Raw genomic sequence first — 17,945 nt, forward strand, 5'->3', positions numbered from 1 at the left:
GAACATTTTCCCGCAGTGTATTGAGTGTCTCATACTGACATTGTGTCTCCATCCAGGTATTTGCATTACAACCATCACGTGGGACATTGGGCACATACCAGATGTGAGGGGAATATAAGGTACTTGTAGGAGACTCCATTCTGCTTCAGCGTTGGAAGCCAGCTCCCAAACTCCATGGCAGATTTTAGCACAACCAACTTCACCAACCCCTCCACCTTCATCCTGCTGGGCGTCGCTGGCCTGGAGGCAGCCCATTGCTGGATCTCCATCCCCTTCTGCGTCATGTACATTGTAGCCATCTTCGGGAACATCACCATTCTATACATTGTTAACAGGGAGTCGAGCCTCCATGAGCCCATGTACTATTTCCTCTGCATGCTGGCTGTCACCGACCTGGCCCTGTCCACGTCCCTTGTGCCCAAAACACTGAGCATCTTCTGGTTCAATTCTAGAGAGATCGATTTTGGTTCTTGCTTCACGCAGATGTACCTTGTTCACTGCTTTTTAGTGATAGAGTCTGGGATGTTCACAGCCATGGCTTTTGATCGCTACGTGGCCATCTGTAATCCCTTGAGACATTCCACCATCCTGACAAATTCCGTTGTAGCCAAGATTTGCCTGGCCGTGGTGCTGCGCGGCTTCATGATGATACTTCCCATTCCCATCATGGGGAGTCGGTGGCCATACTGCAAAACCAACATCATCCCCCACACGTACTGCAAGCACTTTTCTGTGGTGTCCCTGGCCTGTGCTGACAACCGCCCCACTAGTTACTACAGCGTCTTTGTGACATTCTTTGTGCATGGTGTGGATGGGTTTTTAATAGCCGTGTCCTACATCCAGATCCTCAGGGCCATCTTCCGACTGCCCACAAAGGACGCTCGGCTCAAAGCATTTGGAACCTGCGGGTCTCATCTCTGCGCCCTCTCAACCTTGTACATCCCAGATCTCTCTGTCTCCCTCATGCAGAGGATTGCTTCTAATGTGCCCCTGCCTGTGCTCATCCTCATGGCCAATGTGCAACTACTGATGCTTCCCACACTACACCCCATCATCTATGGGTTGATGACAAAGCAAATCCGGGATAGGCTGTTGTGGATAGTTACTCAGAAAAGGGCCTAATGTTCAAGCCCATCGCTCCGACTCTCCGACTCACCTCTGTGCTGAGCTGACTGGTGACATGACGCTGATCCCTCTTTCCTCAATCGTTTCCTGGACAGTCAGACAAATCCTGAGTCCTTTCATGACCTGACGTTACAGGGTCAGTGTGAGAAACTGGGGGATCAGTCTAGGTACAAGTCATTGAGTTGCCTCCTTTCATATTAATTGAAATTGTAACTCACCCTTTGGCAAAGGGTTTCCACAGGCTGGCTGTGAAGAAATATGTCATTCTTTGTGTTTGAAATCCTCTGGCTATTGATTGGGTGACCTCCATTGTGGTATAGGAAGGAATAAATAATATTTCCTTGTTTCATTCTTACACAACTCTCCTGACTTCATAGACCTCTCATATCCTCTCTGTCATCTCTTTTCCAAGTAGAAATGACAATCTTTTAATCTTGCCTTCTATAGATTCTGTTCCATACCACTAATTCTTTTCAGTTCACGTTTCACTAACATTTCCAATTCTACCATGCATATTTTTTGTGATGAGGCTACGAGGTCTCCATACATTGGTCCATACTGTGACACACTAAGGACAGCTGGCTCCAATAATTTGGGTGTTAGAAGACATGTCGGGAGCTGAGTGAATGGTTTTCTATTTCTCCAACCTAGCCCTTTTTATATCTACCAAGACATCTCTTTTTCACTCTGAAAAGACACAGTCTTTTTACTCTCTCCTCCTATAGAATCATAGAGCTGGAAGAGACCTCAGGAGGTCATCAAGTCCAGACCCCAACCAAGGCAGGACCAATCCCAAGTAAATCATCCCAGCCAGGGCTTTGTCAAGCCAAGATGTAAAAACTCTAGAGATGGAAATTCCACCACCTCTCCAGGGAACCGATCCCAGTGCATCCCCACTCTCCTAGGGAAATAGTTTGTCCTAATATCCAATCTAGACCTCCCCCACTGCAGCTTGAGACCATTGCTCCTTATTATGCCATCTGTCACCACTGAGAACAACCTCTCTCCATACTCTTTGGAACCTCCTTTCAGCAAGTTGAAGGCTGCTATGAAATCCCCCCTCAGCCTTCTCTTCTGTAGACTAAATTAGCTGTGTAGAAATCTATATTGTGCCCACATATTGCACGCAGATCGGGTCACTGCATCTTCAAAAATAAAAGTAGAGATGACGAGAGACAGAAAAGAGAAACCAAAAATACAGTAGGCAGGGACCAGGAAAAGGTAGCCTCCCCATATTAGGAAGTAAATAGGTAGGATTCACTTGGCCTGATCTAACAGGACAAAGGGACAGTCCACTTGGCTCCATCTAACAGGACAAAGGGACAGTCCACTTGGCCCGATCTAATAGGACAAAGGGACAGTCCACTTGGCCCGATCTAATAGGGCGAGGGGATAATCGTCACCTTATTAGGAAACAAAAGGTTGATTCAGAAGAAAAGGATAGGGTGGGTACCCAGGGGAGGGGAGGGAAGTGAAGGGGAATGAGTGGTATGGAAGCTGTAACCAAATAAATTTCCTCTCACCATTTTACCCGGCTTCATCCATCATTTGGTTCAGAAGCAACAAACTTTAAAAGGGCATACTGAAAATGTCTTCTTATAACCGAAACGTATCTAATAATATTCCTTTTGGATCTCCAAATTAACAGAAAGCAGTCCTAGAAGAACCCATTCGTTTGCACCGTTAACATCTAGCATACTGTACATAAACTTAGACAACTACAGGGATTTTTCTGACACTGGTAAACCTCATTCTACAAGGAAGAGCACCTTTTCCAAAAGAGCTCTATTGGGAAAAGGCATGTGTGGACAGGAAGAGGGAGTTTCTTCTAAATAAGAGGAGAGGGGAAAAAGCACAGGTGCCCTACTCCGTCCATAGTAATCACAGCTTAAACGCGAGATAGCATCCATTCTGTGTGACTGCTATCTTTCGAAAAAGCTGTCTGCTCTTTTGATGTGCTTTGGCAATGTGGACACTCTCTTTTGGAAGAAGTTTTTTCAGAAGATCTCTTCAGAAAAATCTTCTTTCCAAAGAAGCCTGCGGCCTAGACGTACCCTTGCAGACTTTTCTAATCGTTGTTGAAGACTGAATCTGGGTCAATGAGTTTGCCACTCGGTAACCCTCTTTGGTCATGTGTCTCACAACCTTTTTGCCAGGCCAGGATCTGTTGGCTTTAATGAACATATGCCCCAAGAGAGGGACACTGGAAAGGGAGTGCGGCTCCAGGGTGCAGCTCTGGGAAGGATGAGTTGGAGCAACTGAAGAGTGCGCAGGAGCTAAGCTGAAACCAGTCTGAGGTTCTTGGTGCTTGGCGCACAGGTCTCCATTCACAGAAGGAAGCCCTCAGTGTTGTTCAGTGTGTGGGGCCCACTCGCAACTGTCAGGTGAGTTTTCAGCGGCAGGAGGTTGAGCAAGGCTATGACATCGCACCTGGAGAGCTCCATAGAAGTTGGAAAACTGCGATTGGCTGGGGAATGAGACAGGGTCGGGAGATGCCAACGAAACGTTCTTCTCACCCACATGTGTCTCCTCTGCTCTGTGTGTTTCTGACAGCTCTCTCTCACGCTGTACTGCTGTGATAAGCTGCCAAGCGCTCCAGCTTTACCAGGCTGGGATCTGTTGGCTTTAATGCCTCAGAGGAGGGATACTGGAAAGGAAGTGCGAATCCAGGGTGCAGCTCTGGGAAGGATGAGTTGGAGCAACTGAAGAGTTCACAGGAGCTGAGCTGAAACCAGTCTGAGGTTGTTAGCGGCGGTCAAAAAAGCAAATAGGATGCTAGGAATTATTAAGAAAGGGATAGAAAATAAGACCCAGAATATCTTACTGCCCCTGTATAAAACTATGGTAGTCCACATCTTGAATACTGTGTACAGATGTGCTCTCCTCACCTCAAAAAAGATATTTTGGCCTTGGAAAGGGTTCAGAAAAGGGCAACTAAAATGATTAGGGGTTTGGAACGGGTCCCATATGAGAAGAGGTTAAAGCGGCTGAGGGGGGATATGAGAGAGGTCTATACAATCATGAGTGGTATGGAGAGGGCTGATAAAGAAAAGTTATATATTAGTTTCCTAAACAGAAGAACTAGAGGACACCAAATGAAATTAAAGGGTAGCAAGTTTAAAACTAATAGAAGAAAGTTCTTCTTCACACAGCGTGTAGTCAACCTGTGGAACTCCTTGCCAGAGGAGGATGTGAAGGCTAGGACTATAATAGAGTTTAAAGAGAAGCTAGATAATTTCCTGGAGGTTAGGTCCATAAATGGCTATTAGCCAGGGGATAAAATGGTGTCCTTGGCCTCTGTTTGTCAGAGGCTGGAGAGGGATGGCAGGAGACAAATCGCTTGATCGTTGCCTTCGGTCCATCCTCTCTGGGGCACCTGGTGCTGGCCACTCTCAGCAGACAGGATACTGGGCTGAATGGACCTTTGGTCTCACCCAGTACGGCCGTTCTTACGTTCTTATGTTGGTGCTTGGCGCACAGGTCTCCACTCACAGAGGGAAGCCCTGAGTGTTGTTCAGTGTGGGAGGTCCACTCACAGCTGTCAGGTGGGTTTTCAGACACAGGAGATTGGGCTCCTCACATTGCTTCAACACCATGTGACCGCCTGCCCCCTGGCCCTCACAGGCTCTGTCCGTCCCTCGCCCCCAAGATCCGAACAGGTGAGAGAGACTCTCCTGCTGTCCTGCGTATCACACCGCTAGCCCGCCCCTCCTGCTGCCACTGTTCTGGGGGTGTTTTTCCCACACCACAGCAGAAAACATTTGATTGACAAAAGGGGAGTGCCAACAAAGTCTGCGTTGCATGCTGGGAAAGCCAGCCATGGTCTCCAGTCCTGCACCATATCAGACAGCAATTTGATAACGGTCTCTCCCACCAAACCCGGCTGATTCCAGGTTCAAATCTCTCGTGAAACCCGGCTTCAAGCCTCAGTCAGAATCTCAACTCAGAGTCTGCTGCATTGTGGGAGAGTCCACCTCCGAGGCTCTCGGTCGTCCTGTCTCGAAGAAGATGCCTCATTTCCTTCCCCACGGCCCTCTTTCCCCGCCCTGGCCTCTGGTCTCCCTCTGCCCCAGGGACTGTCCTGGGAGTGTGTAGGAAGGAGACCCAGGGCCTGTGCTGGGTGGGCAGGTGTCTGGGTGGGAGGGGAAGTGGAGTCCCGTAGTTCACCCCTCCCAGGGGTGGGAAGCTCCCACACTCCAGCTCCTTCTGAGACCCTCAGAGTCACCATGAAAATCTGCTCAGGCTCCAGCTCCCTCTTCCAGCCTTTCCCCTGCCTCCTACGCAAGGAACAGACCCTGCCCGAGTGGGAGTCGATTTCCCTCTTGGCATGAGGGAGGGACCAATGTTACAGTAGGGAAGTCAGGACTCCTGGGTTCTGTCTCTCATCCGCCCATTCACCCTGTGTGTGACCTTGGGTAACTCAAACCTTCCAGTGCCTCAGTTTACCTATCTGTATCTTGCCAGTGTGTTCCTAGTGACGTTCCTATACCAGGGTTTTTGAAGACCCTCCTGTGAAAGGAGTGGCAGAGGGGGATGAGAGTTACTGCTCTTCGATGTCGCACCAACAGCCCCATGTGCCTGCAGAAAGCTTTCAAGTTTCCTCTCATTGACCTGTCTCCAGAGCTGTCTTAGTTCTGTCCCTCCCGGCCCTTTACAGGGCGACAGGCCCTTGGAGGAGCTTGATAGTATCCGCAGCTTTCTTCCTCATTAAATTCAAAATGTAAATCTACACAAATACACAGAACAGCAAATTAACCTCTGGCTCAGCCCAAAGCCCAATGGATCTCACCTCCCTTTGGGAAGGCCCCTTAATTACTGTTTACTGCTAACGCGGGAAAAATAGCCCAGCCAGACAGGCCGCTTTCCAGCCTTTTTTGCATCCAGAGGCCACTTCTCCCCCAAAGGCTCAGACAACCCCCCCTGGGACTGCCCAGAGCTGTTATATAACAACTGCACAACCACGAGTTGTCTCTCGGCGTGGGACGCCGCTGCAGACGCTGGGCTGAGAGAGGTGCTGGACGCTGCTGCCTGAGGAGGATTCTGAGGGAAGACACGTCGCTCTCAGCACTCACAGGTACCATCCTGAGCTGAGGAGCTTCCCTGCTCCACAACCCCAGTGCAACGTGGCCATGGTACGTTAGTAAATCTGTGGCGCTTTCTCTGCCGATCTACTAAACATCCCAGGGACTCTCCCTCACAGGTGAGATTTTTCTAGTACCACAGGACAAAATGTCGCTTTTGGCTGGGCCCTAAGGTTGGCTGGTTGCCTCCAGCCCTCAGGTGGCTAAATTTCAGTGCCACAGACCATCCTCTGGGACAAAAGATGTTCAGAGAGGCACAATACAAGGCCAATTCCGAGTCTGTGTCCCAGACTTTCCTCAGGCCCCACTGAGGCAAAACTCCACTTGGAGCAAGAACGGAGGAAGAAGACCTCGTAAGCCAACTGTGGGAAAATTCACAGAGGCTGGCACCTCCTCCTCCAGGTGCTGTTACCTCCCTTCCATGTGCTGTGATGAAGGTGGCGGTAGGGATCCTCGCTGAGCAGTTGTGACAAATATTCCAAACTGGGCAAGACGTCTTTTCTCCCACCTTCCCGCTATTTGACTGAAGGTTATGGCTGAAACTGTCAACTAACAGGTCAGCCAGAGACAGAGACGAGGCAATGGAAAATTACAGTCTAAACATTAAAAGTTTGGGAAATCTGAAAGCCATTGTAAAAGAGCTGTCCTCACAGAAGGTTCAGAAGGGGAGTAGAGTGAGTCTGTAACAATCAACCAATAGTCTTGCAGCACCTTAAAAACTAACAAACTATGTAGATGGGATCATGAAGTTTTGTGGGCAAAACCCACTTCTTCAGTAGACTGGAGTTAGGTTGGCTTAAGTAAAGCCTGTTTCTCCAGGGACCCTCAACAGCCAGTCCATTTGAAAATTGCGTTCCCCCTCACCTCTTTGGTGTTACTGTGTAGGTGGCACGAAGTTCCACAGGCCAATGAGGGATTAAGCCATCTCTTGTCTTTTCTCCATGTTATATGGTCTGGCCTTCCACGTAACGGAAGAATGTTCCCTTGTTGGTGTGCGGTGAGACACAGGGACTATAAAAGCTGGATTTTGTTTTCATTATTGATCGATTCATGGGTTTGAAGGTGAAAAGGAGCCATTTGATCATCCAATCAGATGACCTGCAGAACACCCACCATTGATTTTAGGCCGATACCCCAGTAATGAGCTCTATGACCAGACATGGTACTTTATCCGAGGCCTACCCAGTGTGACCCAGAGCTCTCCTGTCCCCGCCTGTGACCTTCCTACCAGGCTCCTGTTAATTCAACCCCCTGGAAACAGACCTCGCTTGCTGACAGATCAGCAAATGGGGCTGAGTCTGTTTTACACTTGCTTATGGCGGTTGTGTAGTGTTCGTGTTAAAACTAATAAAAGAAATTTCTTCTTCATTTAAAACTAATAAAAGAAAAAGAAAGTTCTTCTTCACACAGCGTGTAGTCAATGTGTGGAAGTCCTTGCCATAGAAGGCTGTGAAGGCTAGGTCTATAATAGAGTTTAAAGAGAAGCTAGATAATTTCCTGGAGGTTAGGTCCATAAAAGGCTATTAGCCAGGAGATAAAATGGTGTCCTTGGCCTCTGTTTGTCAGAGGCTTTAAAGAGATGGCTGGAGACAAATTGCTTGATCGTTGTCTTTAGTCCACCGTCTCTGGGGCACTGGTGCTGGCCACTGTCGGCAGACAGGATACAGGGCTAGAAGGACCTTTGGTTTGACTCAGTAAGGCCATTCTTTTGTTCTTATGTTCTTATGTGTTTAACACGTCTAGTTCCCTGGACTAAATCACGTGCCTCAGTGCAATCAACGTTGATTGCAGCTGAGTGGTTTCTTTGATCAACCACGTGTGTGCTCTCCTTCAGGACAGAAATCAGGTTGATTTGACAAGACGGGAGCTCCAAAAGCCCTGTGGTTGCCTGGCATTCATTAGAATCCTAGAAATTCATTTTCAACTGATTCCATAACAACCTTTCCATTCTTTCCTAGCCTTGGGAAACGTTATTGAAAATTCCATTTGAATAGGCTTGATGTTTATCCCAGTATTGCCCCTTGCCATTTTTGTTTTGTCTTGGCTGTTTCCTGGCTGCCTACTCCTTGTTCCAAGCGGGCTGTGGGATTGATTTGTCCATTCGTGACTCCTGCTCAGAACTCTAAGTTCTCCTGCAGACGTGGTTTAATAGCCTGTTGGGATGCTGATGGGCAGGAAAATATTTCCTCACCTCATGTGCTAGCTCGGTCTCATACGGCTTCCTTCCCATCGCAACACAAAGCTATGGATGGATCACATCTCGGTTTTCAGCAACATTTACAGTTTCTCTTTTTCTGGCTAAGAATCATCCTAAACTTCTCCTAGGATTTATTTTTTTCTTAATATAGTTCCTAGTCCGCTTGGTGTGACACATGGCTCTGCCAGGGATTTCCCCTGTTCTCTTTAACATCCCTTATGATAACATCCCCTCTCTATTGCTTGTTCTCAATATTTCCCTTTCTAATGTTACGTGTTGCTTTCCTGCTCCCCTCCCACTACTATTCACAACCTTCTATTTCCCACTGACCTGCCAAAGTTATTCACTTTGCTTCACTGAGGAATCATGAATTGGAGCCGTCTCAGGAATTCCCGTGAAGAAATCCCAGTGTTCATTCCCATTCTTCTGTCCAAATCAGAGGTGGGGATCTATGGCCCAGAGGCCAGATGGGGTCCCCAGCTTGCCTGGATCTGGCCCCCGGGGCTCAGGACTTCTCCCCAGAGCCTTAGGGAGCCTGCATTGACACTCCAGCCTTCACTGCCTCCATCCCGAATGATTTCTCAATGGCCGGCAGTCTCTGATCCAAAGAAAGTTCCTCTCCCCATTCTAAAGGTTTCCTCTCAATCTCTTTTACTCGTTCATTGGTGTAACATTGGGAAACCGGCATTTCTGGAGCACCGTCTATTGCAAAGGGGGGCCAATGGAAGGATTTGGCAAGTGGCCAAAGGCCACACTCTTCCATGATATGAAAGGACGAGCTGTGGGGGTCTGGGATGGGGGTTGGGTGCAGAAGGGAGCTTGGGGTTAGGGAGGGAGTTTGATTTCAGGAGGCAGTTGTAACCTGGGGCACTGGACTGAGGTACAGAGGGTTGGATTGTGACCTAGGACAGGGAATTGAGGTACAGGAGGGGGTGCAGGGATTTGAGATGTGAGCTAGGGCAGGAGAAGTCTGTATTCCGGGACAGGGGTTGGGGAGCCGGATCTGGGAGGGGATATGGGTACAGGAGGGCGGGACAGAGCATTTGGGTATGTGGAGTAGGGGGGAGTAGTTGGGGCTGAGGGTTGGGGAAGGGAGGGATTAGGGTGCAGGAGGTAGAGTCTCGCCAAGAGACTTATCTGCCAGCAGCCCATTCCAGACTCAGCTTCCCTGCCTGCCCCGCCCCTGCACTGGCTGCCACCATTTGCTGTAGAGCCCCTTCTGCTTCCTGGCTGCCTGTTATTGAAACACAAGCTTCCATTGGCCAGATTGTAGCCAGAATCTGGCCAGTGGGAATGTGCTGAGGATGGGAGCAGCCCCAAACATTTCCCCCACTGCCTCCGGGCTCACAGTTTTGAAAGAAATCCCGCCCTGCAGCTGTGTTGGGCTCTCTGTAGCATTTCCTGGCTGTATCTGCTGGGTTAGCTGGCTGGATCTAGACCATTGGCCATTGTTTTTCGAGGCATGGTCCACAGATATTGCATGGGGAGAGAACATTTCTTTCTTTGTCCATTTGAATGATGTACGTTACATTATTGTCATCTCCTCTATCGTGTACGTGTCCATTATATCTTCTTTAAACTTAACAGTGCCAGCGTTTTCAGGCTGTTCCTCTTTGGCAACCACCCCGACTCTCAGAGCCCGTCTCAGACACCCCTTTCTATCTGCTACACCCATATAGAGAGACTACATTACCAAACCTATGTATGGCCAGAGCCTGTTAGTCTCCATCCCCTTCACTAGGCAGCCAAGGGGTCCCTTGGTTTTGACCACTGTGGTGATAGAGCAGGTGGGTCCATGGAGCTGCTGTCAATAACGTCAATCCTTCTCTTTGAGGTGGGATCTAGCTGCGATGTTTCCCTTGGCACATGTCTTGGTAAAGATCTTTTGATTATTTTACACTCTCCAATGCTGAGTATGTCAGTTGATAGGGGACTGTCTACAGCAGGGGCTCCGCAGTTTGGGTTCATTGCATTGAGGGACAATGAATGAGAACCAGTAGGAAAACACTAGTTTTCTGTTGGTGCTCACGAGAAAGCTGGAATTACTGACACATGGAGCTCCAGAAAATATGATCCGGACCTAAGTAAGTTTAGCTGGTTATAATTCCTTCGTTTGATTACCAAAAAAGTCAATTTCAGTGAATAAGGAGTGACCAATCTACTTCCCCAATGAGAACATTTTCCCGCAGTGTATTGAGTGTCTCATACTGACATTGTGTCTCCATCCAGGTATTTGCATTACAACCATCACGTGGGACATTGGGCACATACCAGATGTGAGGGGAATATAAGGTACTTGAAGGACACTCCATTCTGCTTCAGCGTTGGAAGACAGCTCTCGGACTCCATGTCAGATTTTAACACAACCGACTTCACCAACCCCTCCACCTTCATCCTTCTGGGTGTCGCTGGCCTGGAGGGAGCCCATGGCTGGATCTCCATCCCCTTCTGCGTCATGTACATTGTAGCCATCTTCGGGAACATCACCATTCTCTACATTGTTAACAGGGAGTCGAGCCTCCATGAGCCCATGTACTATTTCCTCTGCATGCTGGCTGTCTCTGACCTGGCCCTGTCCACGTCCATTGTGCCCAAAACACTGAGCATCTTCTGGTTCAATTCTAGAGAGATCGATTTTGCTTCTTGCTTCACCCAGATGTACCTTGTTCACTGCTTTTTAGTGATAGAGTCTGGGATTTTCGCGGCCATGGCTTTTGATCGCTACGTGGCCATCTGTAATCCCTTGAGACATTCCACCATCCTGACAAATTCCGTTGTAGCCAAGATTTGCCTGGCTGTGGTGCTGCGCGGCTTCATGTTGATACTTCCCATTCCCATCATGGGGAGTCGGTGGCCATACTGCAAAACCAACATAGTCCCCCACACGTACTGCAAGCACTTTTCTGTGGTGTCCCTGGCCTGTGCCGACAATAGCCCCACCAGTTACTACAGTGTCTGTGTGACATTTTTTGTGCACAGTGTGGATGGGTTTTTAATCGCTGTATCCTACACGCAGATCCTCAGGGTCATCTTTCGACTGCCCACAAAGGATGCTCGGCTTAAGGCATTTGGGACATGTGGGTCTCATCTCTGCGCCCTCTCAACCTTGTACATCCCAGATCTCTCTGTCTCCCTCATGCAGAGGATTGATTCTAATGTGTCCCTGCCTGTGCTCATCCTCATGGCCAATGTGAAACTCCTGGTGCCCCCCACACTACACCCCATCTTCTATGGGTTGATGACAAAGCAAATCCGGGATAGGCTGTTGTTGATAGTTACTCAGAAAAGGGTCTAATGTTCAAGCCCATGGCTCAGACTGTCCGACTCACCTTTGTGCTGAGCTGACTGGTGACATTACACTGAGCCCTCTTTCCTCAATCGTTTCCTGGACAGTCAGACAAATCCTGAGTTCTTTTATGACCTGACGTTACAGGGTCAGCATGAGAAACTGGGGGATCAGTATAGGTACAAGTCATTGAGTTACCTCCTTTCGTATTGCTTAAAATTGTACCTCATCCTTTGGCAAAGGGTTTCCACAGGCTGGCTGTGAAGAAATATGTCATTCTTTGTGTTTGAAATCCTCTGGCTATTGATTGGGTGATCTCCATTGTGGTATAGGAAGGAATAAATAATAATTCTTTGTTTCATTCTTACACAACTCTTCTGACTTCATAGACCTTCTCATATCCTCTCTGTCATCTCTTTTCCAAGTGGAAATGACACAGTCCACTTGGCCCGATCTAATAGGGTGCGGGAATAATCATCACCTTATTAGGAAACAAAAGGATGATTCAGAAGGAAAAGGATAGGGTGGATACCCAGAGGAGGGGAGGGATAAAAGATGCTGTAATCATAACTCAGGGCTCACTTCATTGGTCATGAATGGAAGGGGAATGAGTGGTCTGGATGCTGTAACCAAATAAATCACCTCTCACTATTTTACCAGGCTTCATCCATCATTTGGTCCTGCAGCAACAAATTTTAAAAGGGCATACCGAAAATGTCTTCTTATACCCAAAACTTATCTAATGATATACCTTTTGGATCTCCACATTAACAGAAAGCAGTCCTAGAAGAACCCATTCGTTTGCACCGTTAACCTCTAGCAAGCTGTACATACACATAGACAACTACAGTTCCTATCTTCTTCCAGTTAATGATATAGGTCTACATTTCAAAGCCCTATCCTCTCAAGCATGAAATTGCCATCCTTATCAGTTAGGGTGCATCTCAACTGCAGGGGTATTTTTTGGAAAAAAAGGGCATTTTCCCCCCCAAATCTTCCCTTACATCCACACTGCTATAGCATTCTTTCAAAACAAAATTGGAAGACTGCAGGGATTTTTCTGACATTGGTAAACCTCATTCTACAAGGAAGAGCACCTTTTCCAAAAGAGCTCTATTGGGGTATGTCTACACTACCCTCCTAGTTCAAACTAGGAGGGTAATGTAGGCATACCGCACTTGCAAATGAAGCCCGGGATTTGAATTTCCCGGGCTTCATTTGCATAAGCGTGGCTACACGGGGTACGAACTAGGTAGTTCAAACTAGGCTTCCTAGTTCGAACTACCGTTACTACTCATTTCACGAGGAGTAATGGTAGTTCGAACTAGGAAGCCTAGTTTGAACTACCTAGTTCGTGCCCCGTGTAGCCGCGCTGCACGGGGTTTGAACCAGTGGGGTTTGAAAAATGGCGGCTCCCCGCTTATGCAAATGAAGCCCGGAAAATTCAAATCCCGGGTTTCATTTGCAAGTGCGGTATGCCTACATTACCCCGCTAGTTCGAACTAGCGGGGTAGTGTAGAAATACCCTTGAAAAAAGGTATGTGTGGACAGGAAAAGGGAGTTTTTTCAAAATAAGAGGAGAGAGGAAAAAGCACAGGTGCCCTACTCCGTCCATAGTAATCACAGCTTAAATGCGAGATAGCATCCATTCTGTGTGACTGCAATCTTTCGGAAAAGTTGTCTGCTCTTTTGATGCGCTTTGGTAATGTGGACACTCTCTTCTGGAAGAAGTTTTTTCAGAAGATCTCTTCAGAAAACGCTTCTTTCCAAGGAAGCCTGTGGCCTAGACGTACCCTTGCAGACTTTTCTAATCATTGTTAAAGACTGAATCTGGGTCAATGAGTTTGCCAGTTGGTAACTCTCTCTGGTCATGTGTCTCACAACCTTTTTGCCAGGCCAGGATCTGTTGGCTTTAATGAACACATGCCCCAAGAGAGGGATACTGGAAAGAGAGTGCGGCTCCAGGGTGCAGCTCTGGGAAGGATGAGTTGGAGCAACTGAAGAGTGCGCAGGAGTTGAGCTGAAACTAGTCTGAGGTTGTTGGTGCTTGGTGCACAAATCTCCACCCCCAGAAGAAAGCCGAGTGTTGTTCAGTGTGGGTGGCCCACTCACAACTGTCAGGTGAGTTTCCAGCCACAAGAGGTTGAGCAAGGCTGTGACATCGCACCTGGAGAGCTACATAGACGTTGGAAAACTGCGATTGGCTGGGGAATGAGACAGGGTCGGGAGATGCCAACGAGACGTTCTTCTCACCCACATGTGCCTCCTCTGCTCTGTGTGTTTCTGACAACTCTCTGTCACACTGTACTGCTGTGATAAGCTGCCAAGCATTCCAGCAGACACCGTTACCGGTCTCTCTAAGGGAGACCTCCCATTGTGGTTACACGTGGGATCTCTGAGCACTCCCTGAATGGGAAGGTCCCAGCTAGGACAACCCTCAATTCTTGAGACAGGCCCTCCCTCTGGAGTAAAAACCCAAAATCGTTACTAGCTTGTGCTACACAGGGACCTTGTACAGTGTAAACTCTGAAATGTGTCCCCGCCCTCAACGTGGAGAGGAATATGCAACATCCAAATCACTGGTTTACACAGAGCAAAATAAACTTTATTTATTTTAAAAGATCAGGCAGCCCCTACCTATGGGACAAGGCACATTTTCTTTGTTTAGGCTGCACCCCAGTTTGGTTCATGATTCTATGATTCTAAGTGTTTCCAGGAGTCCTCTTGTGTGCAGAGTGAACAACCATGGACAAAGCCTCTCCCTGTCTTGTACAGCTTTTGCAAGTGGTAGGAGACCTTTGTTTCAAAGCTTGGTTCCCACGTCAGTTGGTGGGAAAACACCAAGATTCCACCAACTGGCTTTTATTGAGAGTTCAGGGCTCCTCCCCCCGTTCCCCTTTTTTAGGGAGTTTCCATTTGTTCTAGTCCCACCCCTCTGCAGAGACACTGGGAAAGATGGGCTTGTAGGTAGCATTCAGTTATTCCTTCCTTCCACCTGCAATGGCCAACTTTGAGATAGATACCTTCATTCCAGCCTCCTGCTGCTGAGCACAAGTGGAGAGTCCCGTAAGATGTAAGGATGCCATTGAATATGAGATAATACGATCTCCACCCATCTGGGTTTTACCGCGAGAGGGCAATTTGTAGCTTCTGTGTCTGGGTGCAATTTAGAGTTGCCTGGTACTGGGGTATCCGCTGGAATGCCCAGCCGAAAAAGGGGACCTGGCAGTGCCTGGTAGACCCTGTTCATCTGGGATTCTCTCCTGTCTGTAGGCAGGCTCCTTGTCAGGCTGCAGCAGTTTCTGACCCAGTTCTGAGCAGAGGGGCCATTTAGTGGGATAAGGGAGGCTCTAGACCCTGAAGTTTCATACCTGAGCCTGCTCCCAGTGCAAGTCCTAGACACAGATTCTTCTTACCTGCAACACAGTCCTGGGGTCTCCATGGGTGCTCAAGGGGACCCAAACATCACTGTGACTGCTTGGAGGGAGGCCCAGGGGCTGTCACTGGCCCAGGAGGAAGGTTGGTGGTGCTGGGGACAGCTCCCTACGTTGCTCCTTAGAGTTGGAGACAGGTCCTTCCATCAGGTCATAGATCCAGTCTATATGCTGCTCCTGCCCCACGGCCAGCCAATGGGAACTGGGGGTGGGAGGGTGCCTGTGGGCAGTGGCAGTGCATGAACTAGAGTTAGCAACTGAGGGGGGAGCTTCCACGGCTCCCAATGATGTTCCCAAAGTAAATACCACCCAGAGTCCTTACCCCTTCTGTTCTCCAATCCTTAGTCTGAACTCCTTTCCTTCAGCCTCACTCATGTGCTCTAGGGCAGGAGAGCGAGCCACTGAACTCTAGGAGAAGGCTAACCATGGCAATTGTAAGTGGAAACAGGCACTTTTCTCCATCCCATCAGCCTGTCCCCCAGAGGTCCCAATCCATGGGAGAGAGGTGTTTAAGGAAAACATTCAGGCTTTGGGGGCCAGCGGTGCTAAGGGAACCAGAGAGATTCATAGATGGGACTTCCCAGGACAGAGTAGAATGGTCCCATCTCTGGTCTGACGGCCTCTGTGTTGTTCCAGAGAATGAAAGTTTCGGGAAAAGAGAAGATCAAACAAGAGCAGTTCGGTCCCTCCTTCCAGATGTTGTCATTATACCCTCTAGTATTGAGAATACATTTCTGGGAGAGTGACAGGCCATACGTAGGGGGGGACCCGATCATTACCAACATGGATAGCTCAGTTTGCAATGGCCAGGAGAACTGTTGGGTGACTTTCCCGCATGGTGGGAACATAAGAACATAAGAATGGCCAGACTGTGTCAGACTAAAGGTCTACTTAGCCCAGTGTCCTGGCTGCCCACAGTGGGCAGATCTCATGAGACATCCGGACAGACTTATGTGTAGCGCAGGGGAGGAGTGGGACGTCATGGTCCACGTGGCTACAAGGACAGGATCCTGAAGAGGTGGCCAACTTAACAGTGCTGCCAGTGAATCATGAAGAACACGTTTCTAAGGATGAAGGAACCAAATTCCATGAGTGAGAACAAGGTGTCCATGACAGGCCGGAGCAGCTGCTCTCAGCACAGACACAGCCCAAAGTAGGAAAAGGACTGAGGAAAGCATGACAGTGGGGCTTTCACGAGACTGGTACCCCAGTACCACTCTGTATCCATAGATACCAGGAATGTGATAAAGAACAGAACAAGTGGGAGTCAAATCCCCACATTGTGGACTCCCACAACAATCCCGCACTGTCGGTTTCTGCTCCCCAACCTAAACATCTAGGTCCTGGGAGAAGAACACCCAGAGGCCTCCTACAACCTTGGAGTTTTATTGAGAGCAAGGCTCATGGGCAGCACAGAGCAGCATGTCCTGAGCAGACCAAAATCAGTGGACAAGTCCAAACCCACATGAAAGAGAACAGACCTCTCCCATTGGCCTGGAGTTAAGCAGGGGCAGGAAAATACAACGCAGGGGTAACTCTAAGACACCAAAGGGAGAACATCCCCGAGATCTCTGGGGGGGCACTGCCTCCTAGCCTTAGAGATGGTGCTGGGCTTGGTTGTGCTTTCATTCATATTGACATGGATAGCAGAGAGAACGGGATGTGAGATGCTAAATGTACAATGTGTTTTTACCAACTGCTGATTTTTATGTACCAGGCTGTTGGAATAGGACAGTAATATGGAGCCCGAATGTGCTGGCTACAGAATTGTATCCAATTGGGAGTAAAGCAACTCTGGGGACAGCCCCAACCAGAGGGGCCAGAGAAGCAGCCCGAGAAGCTGGAGGCAGAGCAACACATCACCGGGGATGGGATGGGTTGTAGAAGTCTCAAGCCGGCTGTTAATGATGCGCAGTGACCACAGGGCAGGGAGACGTGTTGTCCTTTCGCCTCCCCGTTTTCCCTTCACTTTCGTGTTGCTCTTTCCTCCAGTGAATTTGCTTTGCCCTGCCTGGGAGGGGCAGTGGGGGAGAGAAGTCTCCAGAGAGGGCTCCAGGGCCTAATTCACCAGGCCCAGGGTTGAGCCCCACAGGAAACCTGGGCCCAGCCTTCTTGAGGAGATGAGGATCCTGACACATAGCACAGTGGAAGGGGAGCCCTCAAGGCCATCCAGGCTGCTGGGTAAATGGAGGGGGAGTGAGGTCTCTGAGCCTTTGGAGAACCAGATCCATCCGGCTCCCATGTGCTCTGGGAAAGCTCCCCACAAAAGGCAGATTGGTCCCCGGCTCCATTTCCTCAGCATCCTTCCAGGGACTCGCTTCCCTGTTGTAAGGTTTTGCTGGTGCCCCGTACACAAGGTTCCTCACATTTCAAGGGGAAGCTTTGTCCAGGAAAGGTTTTGCTCCTTTGAGGTACGCAAGGTCCTCGCATTGCTTCAAAACCGTGTGACCACCTGCCCCCTGGGCCGCAGTGAGGCTCTGTTCGTCCCATGCCCCCAAGAGCAACATGTCTACCTTCTGTCATAACTACCAGACCGCCAACCCGTCTCTCCTGGTGCCATTGCTCTGCCCACATGGGCCCTTTGCTTGGCCCTGGAGGTGTTTTTCCCACACCCAACAGACAACAGTTTGTTAACAACATGGGGGTGCAGACAAAGTCTGCATTGCATGCTGGGAAAGCCAGCCACGCCCTTCAATCCTGTACCGTTTAAGATGGCAATTTTATAACGGTCTCTCCCACCAAACCCAACTGCTTCCAGGCTCAAATCTCTTTCTCACAAAACCCAGCCTCAAACCTCACTTAGAATCTCTGCTCAGAGTCAG

General features: G+C 49.0%; 2 protein-coding genes across 2 annotated transcripts; both read left to right on the plus strand.

The window, feature by feature from the left end:
- The first annotated feature begins 375 nt into the window (after positions 1–375).
- On the plus strand, positions 376–1,122 carry LOC142830546 (olfactory receptor 52M1-like). The gene has a single exon (XM_075936036.1). It carries the CDS (start codon positions 376–378, stop codon positions 1,120–1,122), a length of 747 nt encoding a protein of 248 aa, XP_075792151.1.
- A 9,263-nt stretch (positions 1,123–10,385) lies between these two features.
- Positions 10,386–11,698, plus strand: LOC142830553 (olfactory receptor 52M1-like). The gene is made up of 2 exons (XM_075936126.1): positions 10,386–10,399; positions 10,633–11,698. The coding sequence occupies exons 1-2, from the start codon at positions 10,386–10,388 to the stop codon at positions 11,696–11,698; spliced, it is 1,080 nt and encodes a 359-aa protein (XP_075792241.1).
- Positions 11,699–17,945: the final 6,247 nt, after the last annotated feature.

This window comes from Pelodiscus sinensis, chromosome 1, assembly GCF_049634645.1.
Source record: "Pelodiscus sinensis isolate JC-2024 chromosome 1, ASM4963464v1, whole genome shotgun sequence".
Taxonomy (NCBI): Eukaryota; Metazoa; Chordata; order Testudines; family Trionychidae; genus Pelodiscus; species Pelodiscus sinensis.

Coding starts and splice junctions, on each gene's coding strand:
- LOC142830546 (XM_075936036.1), top strand. CDS start 376: ATGCTGGCTGTCACCGACCTGGCCCTGTCCACGTCCCTTGTGCCCAAA.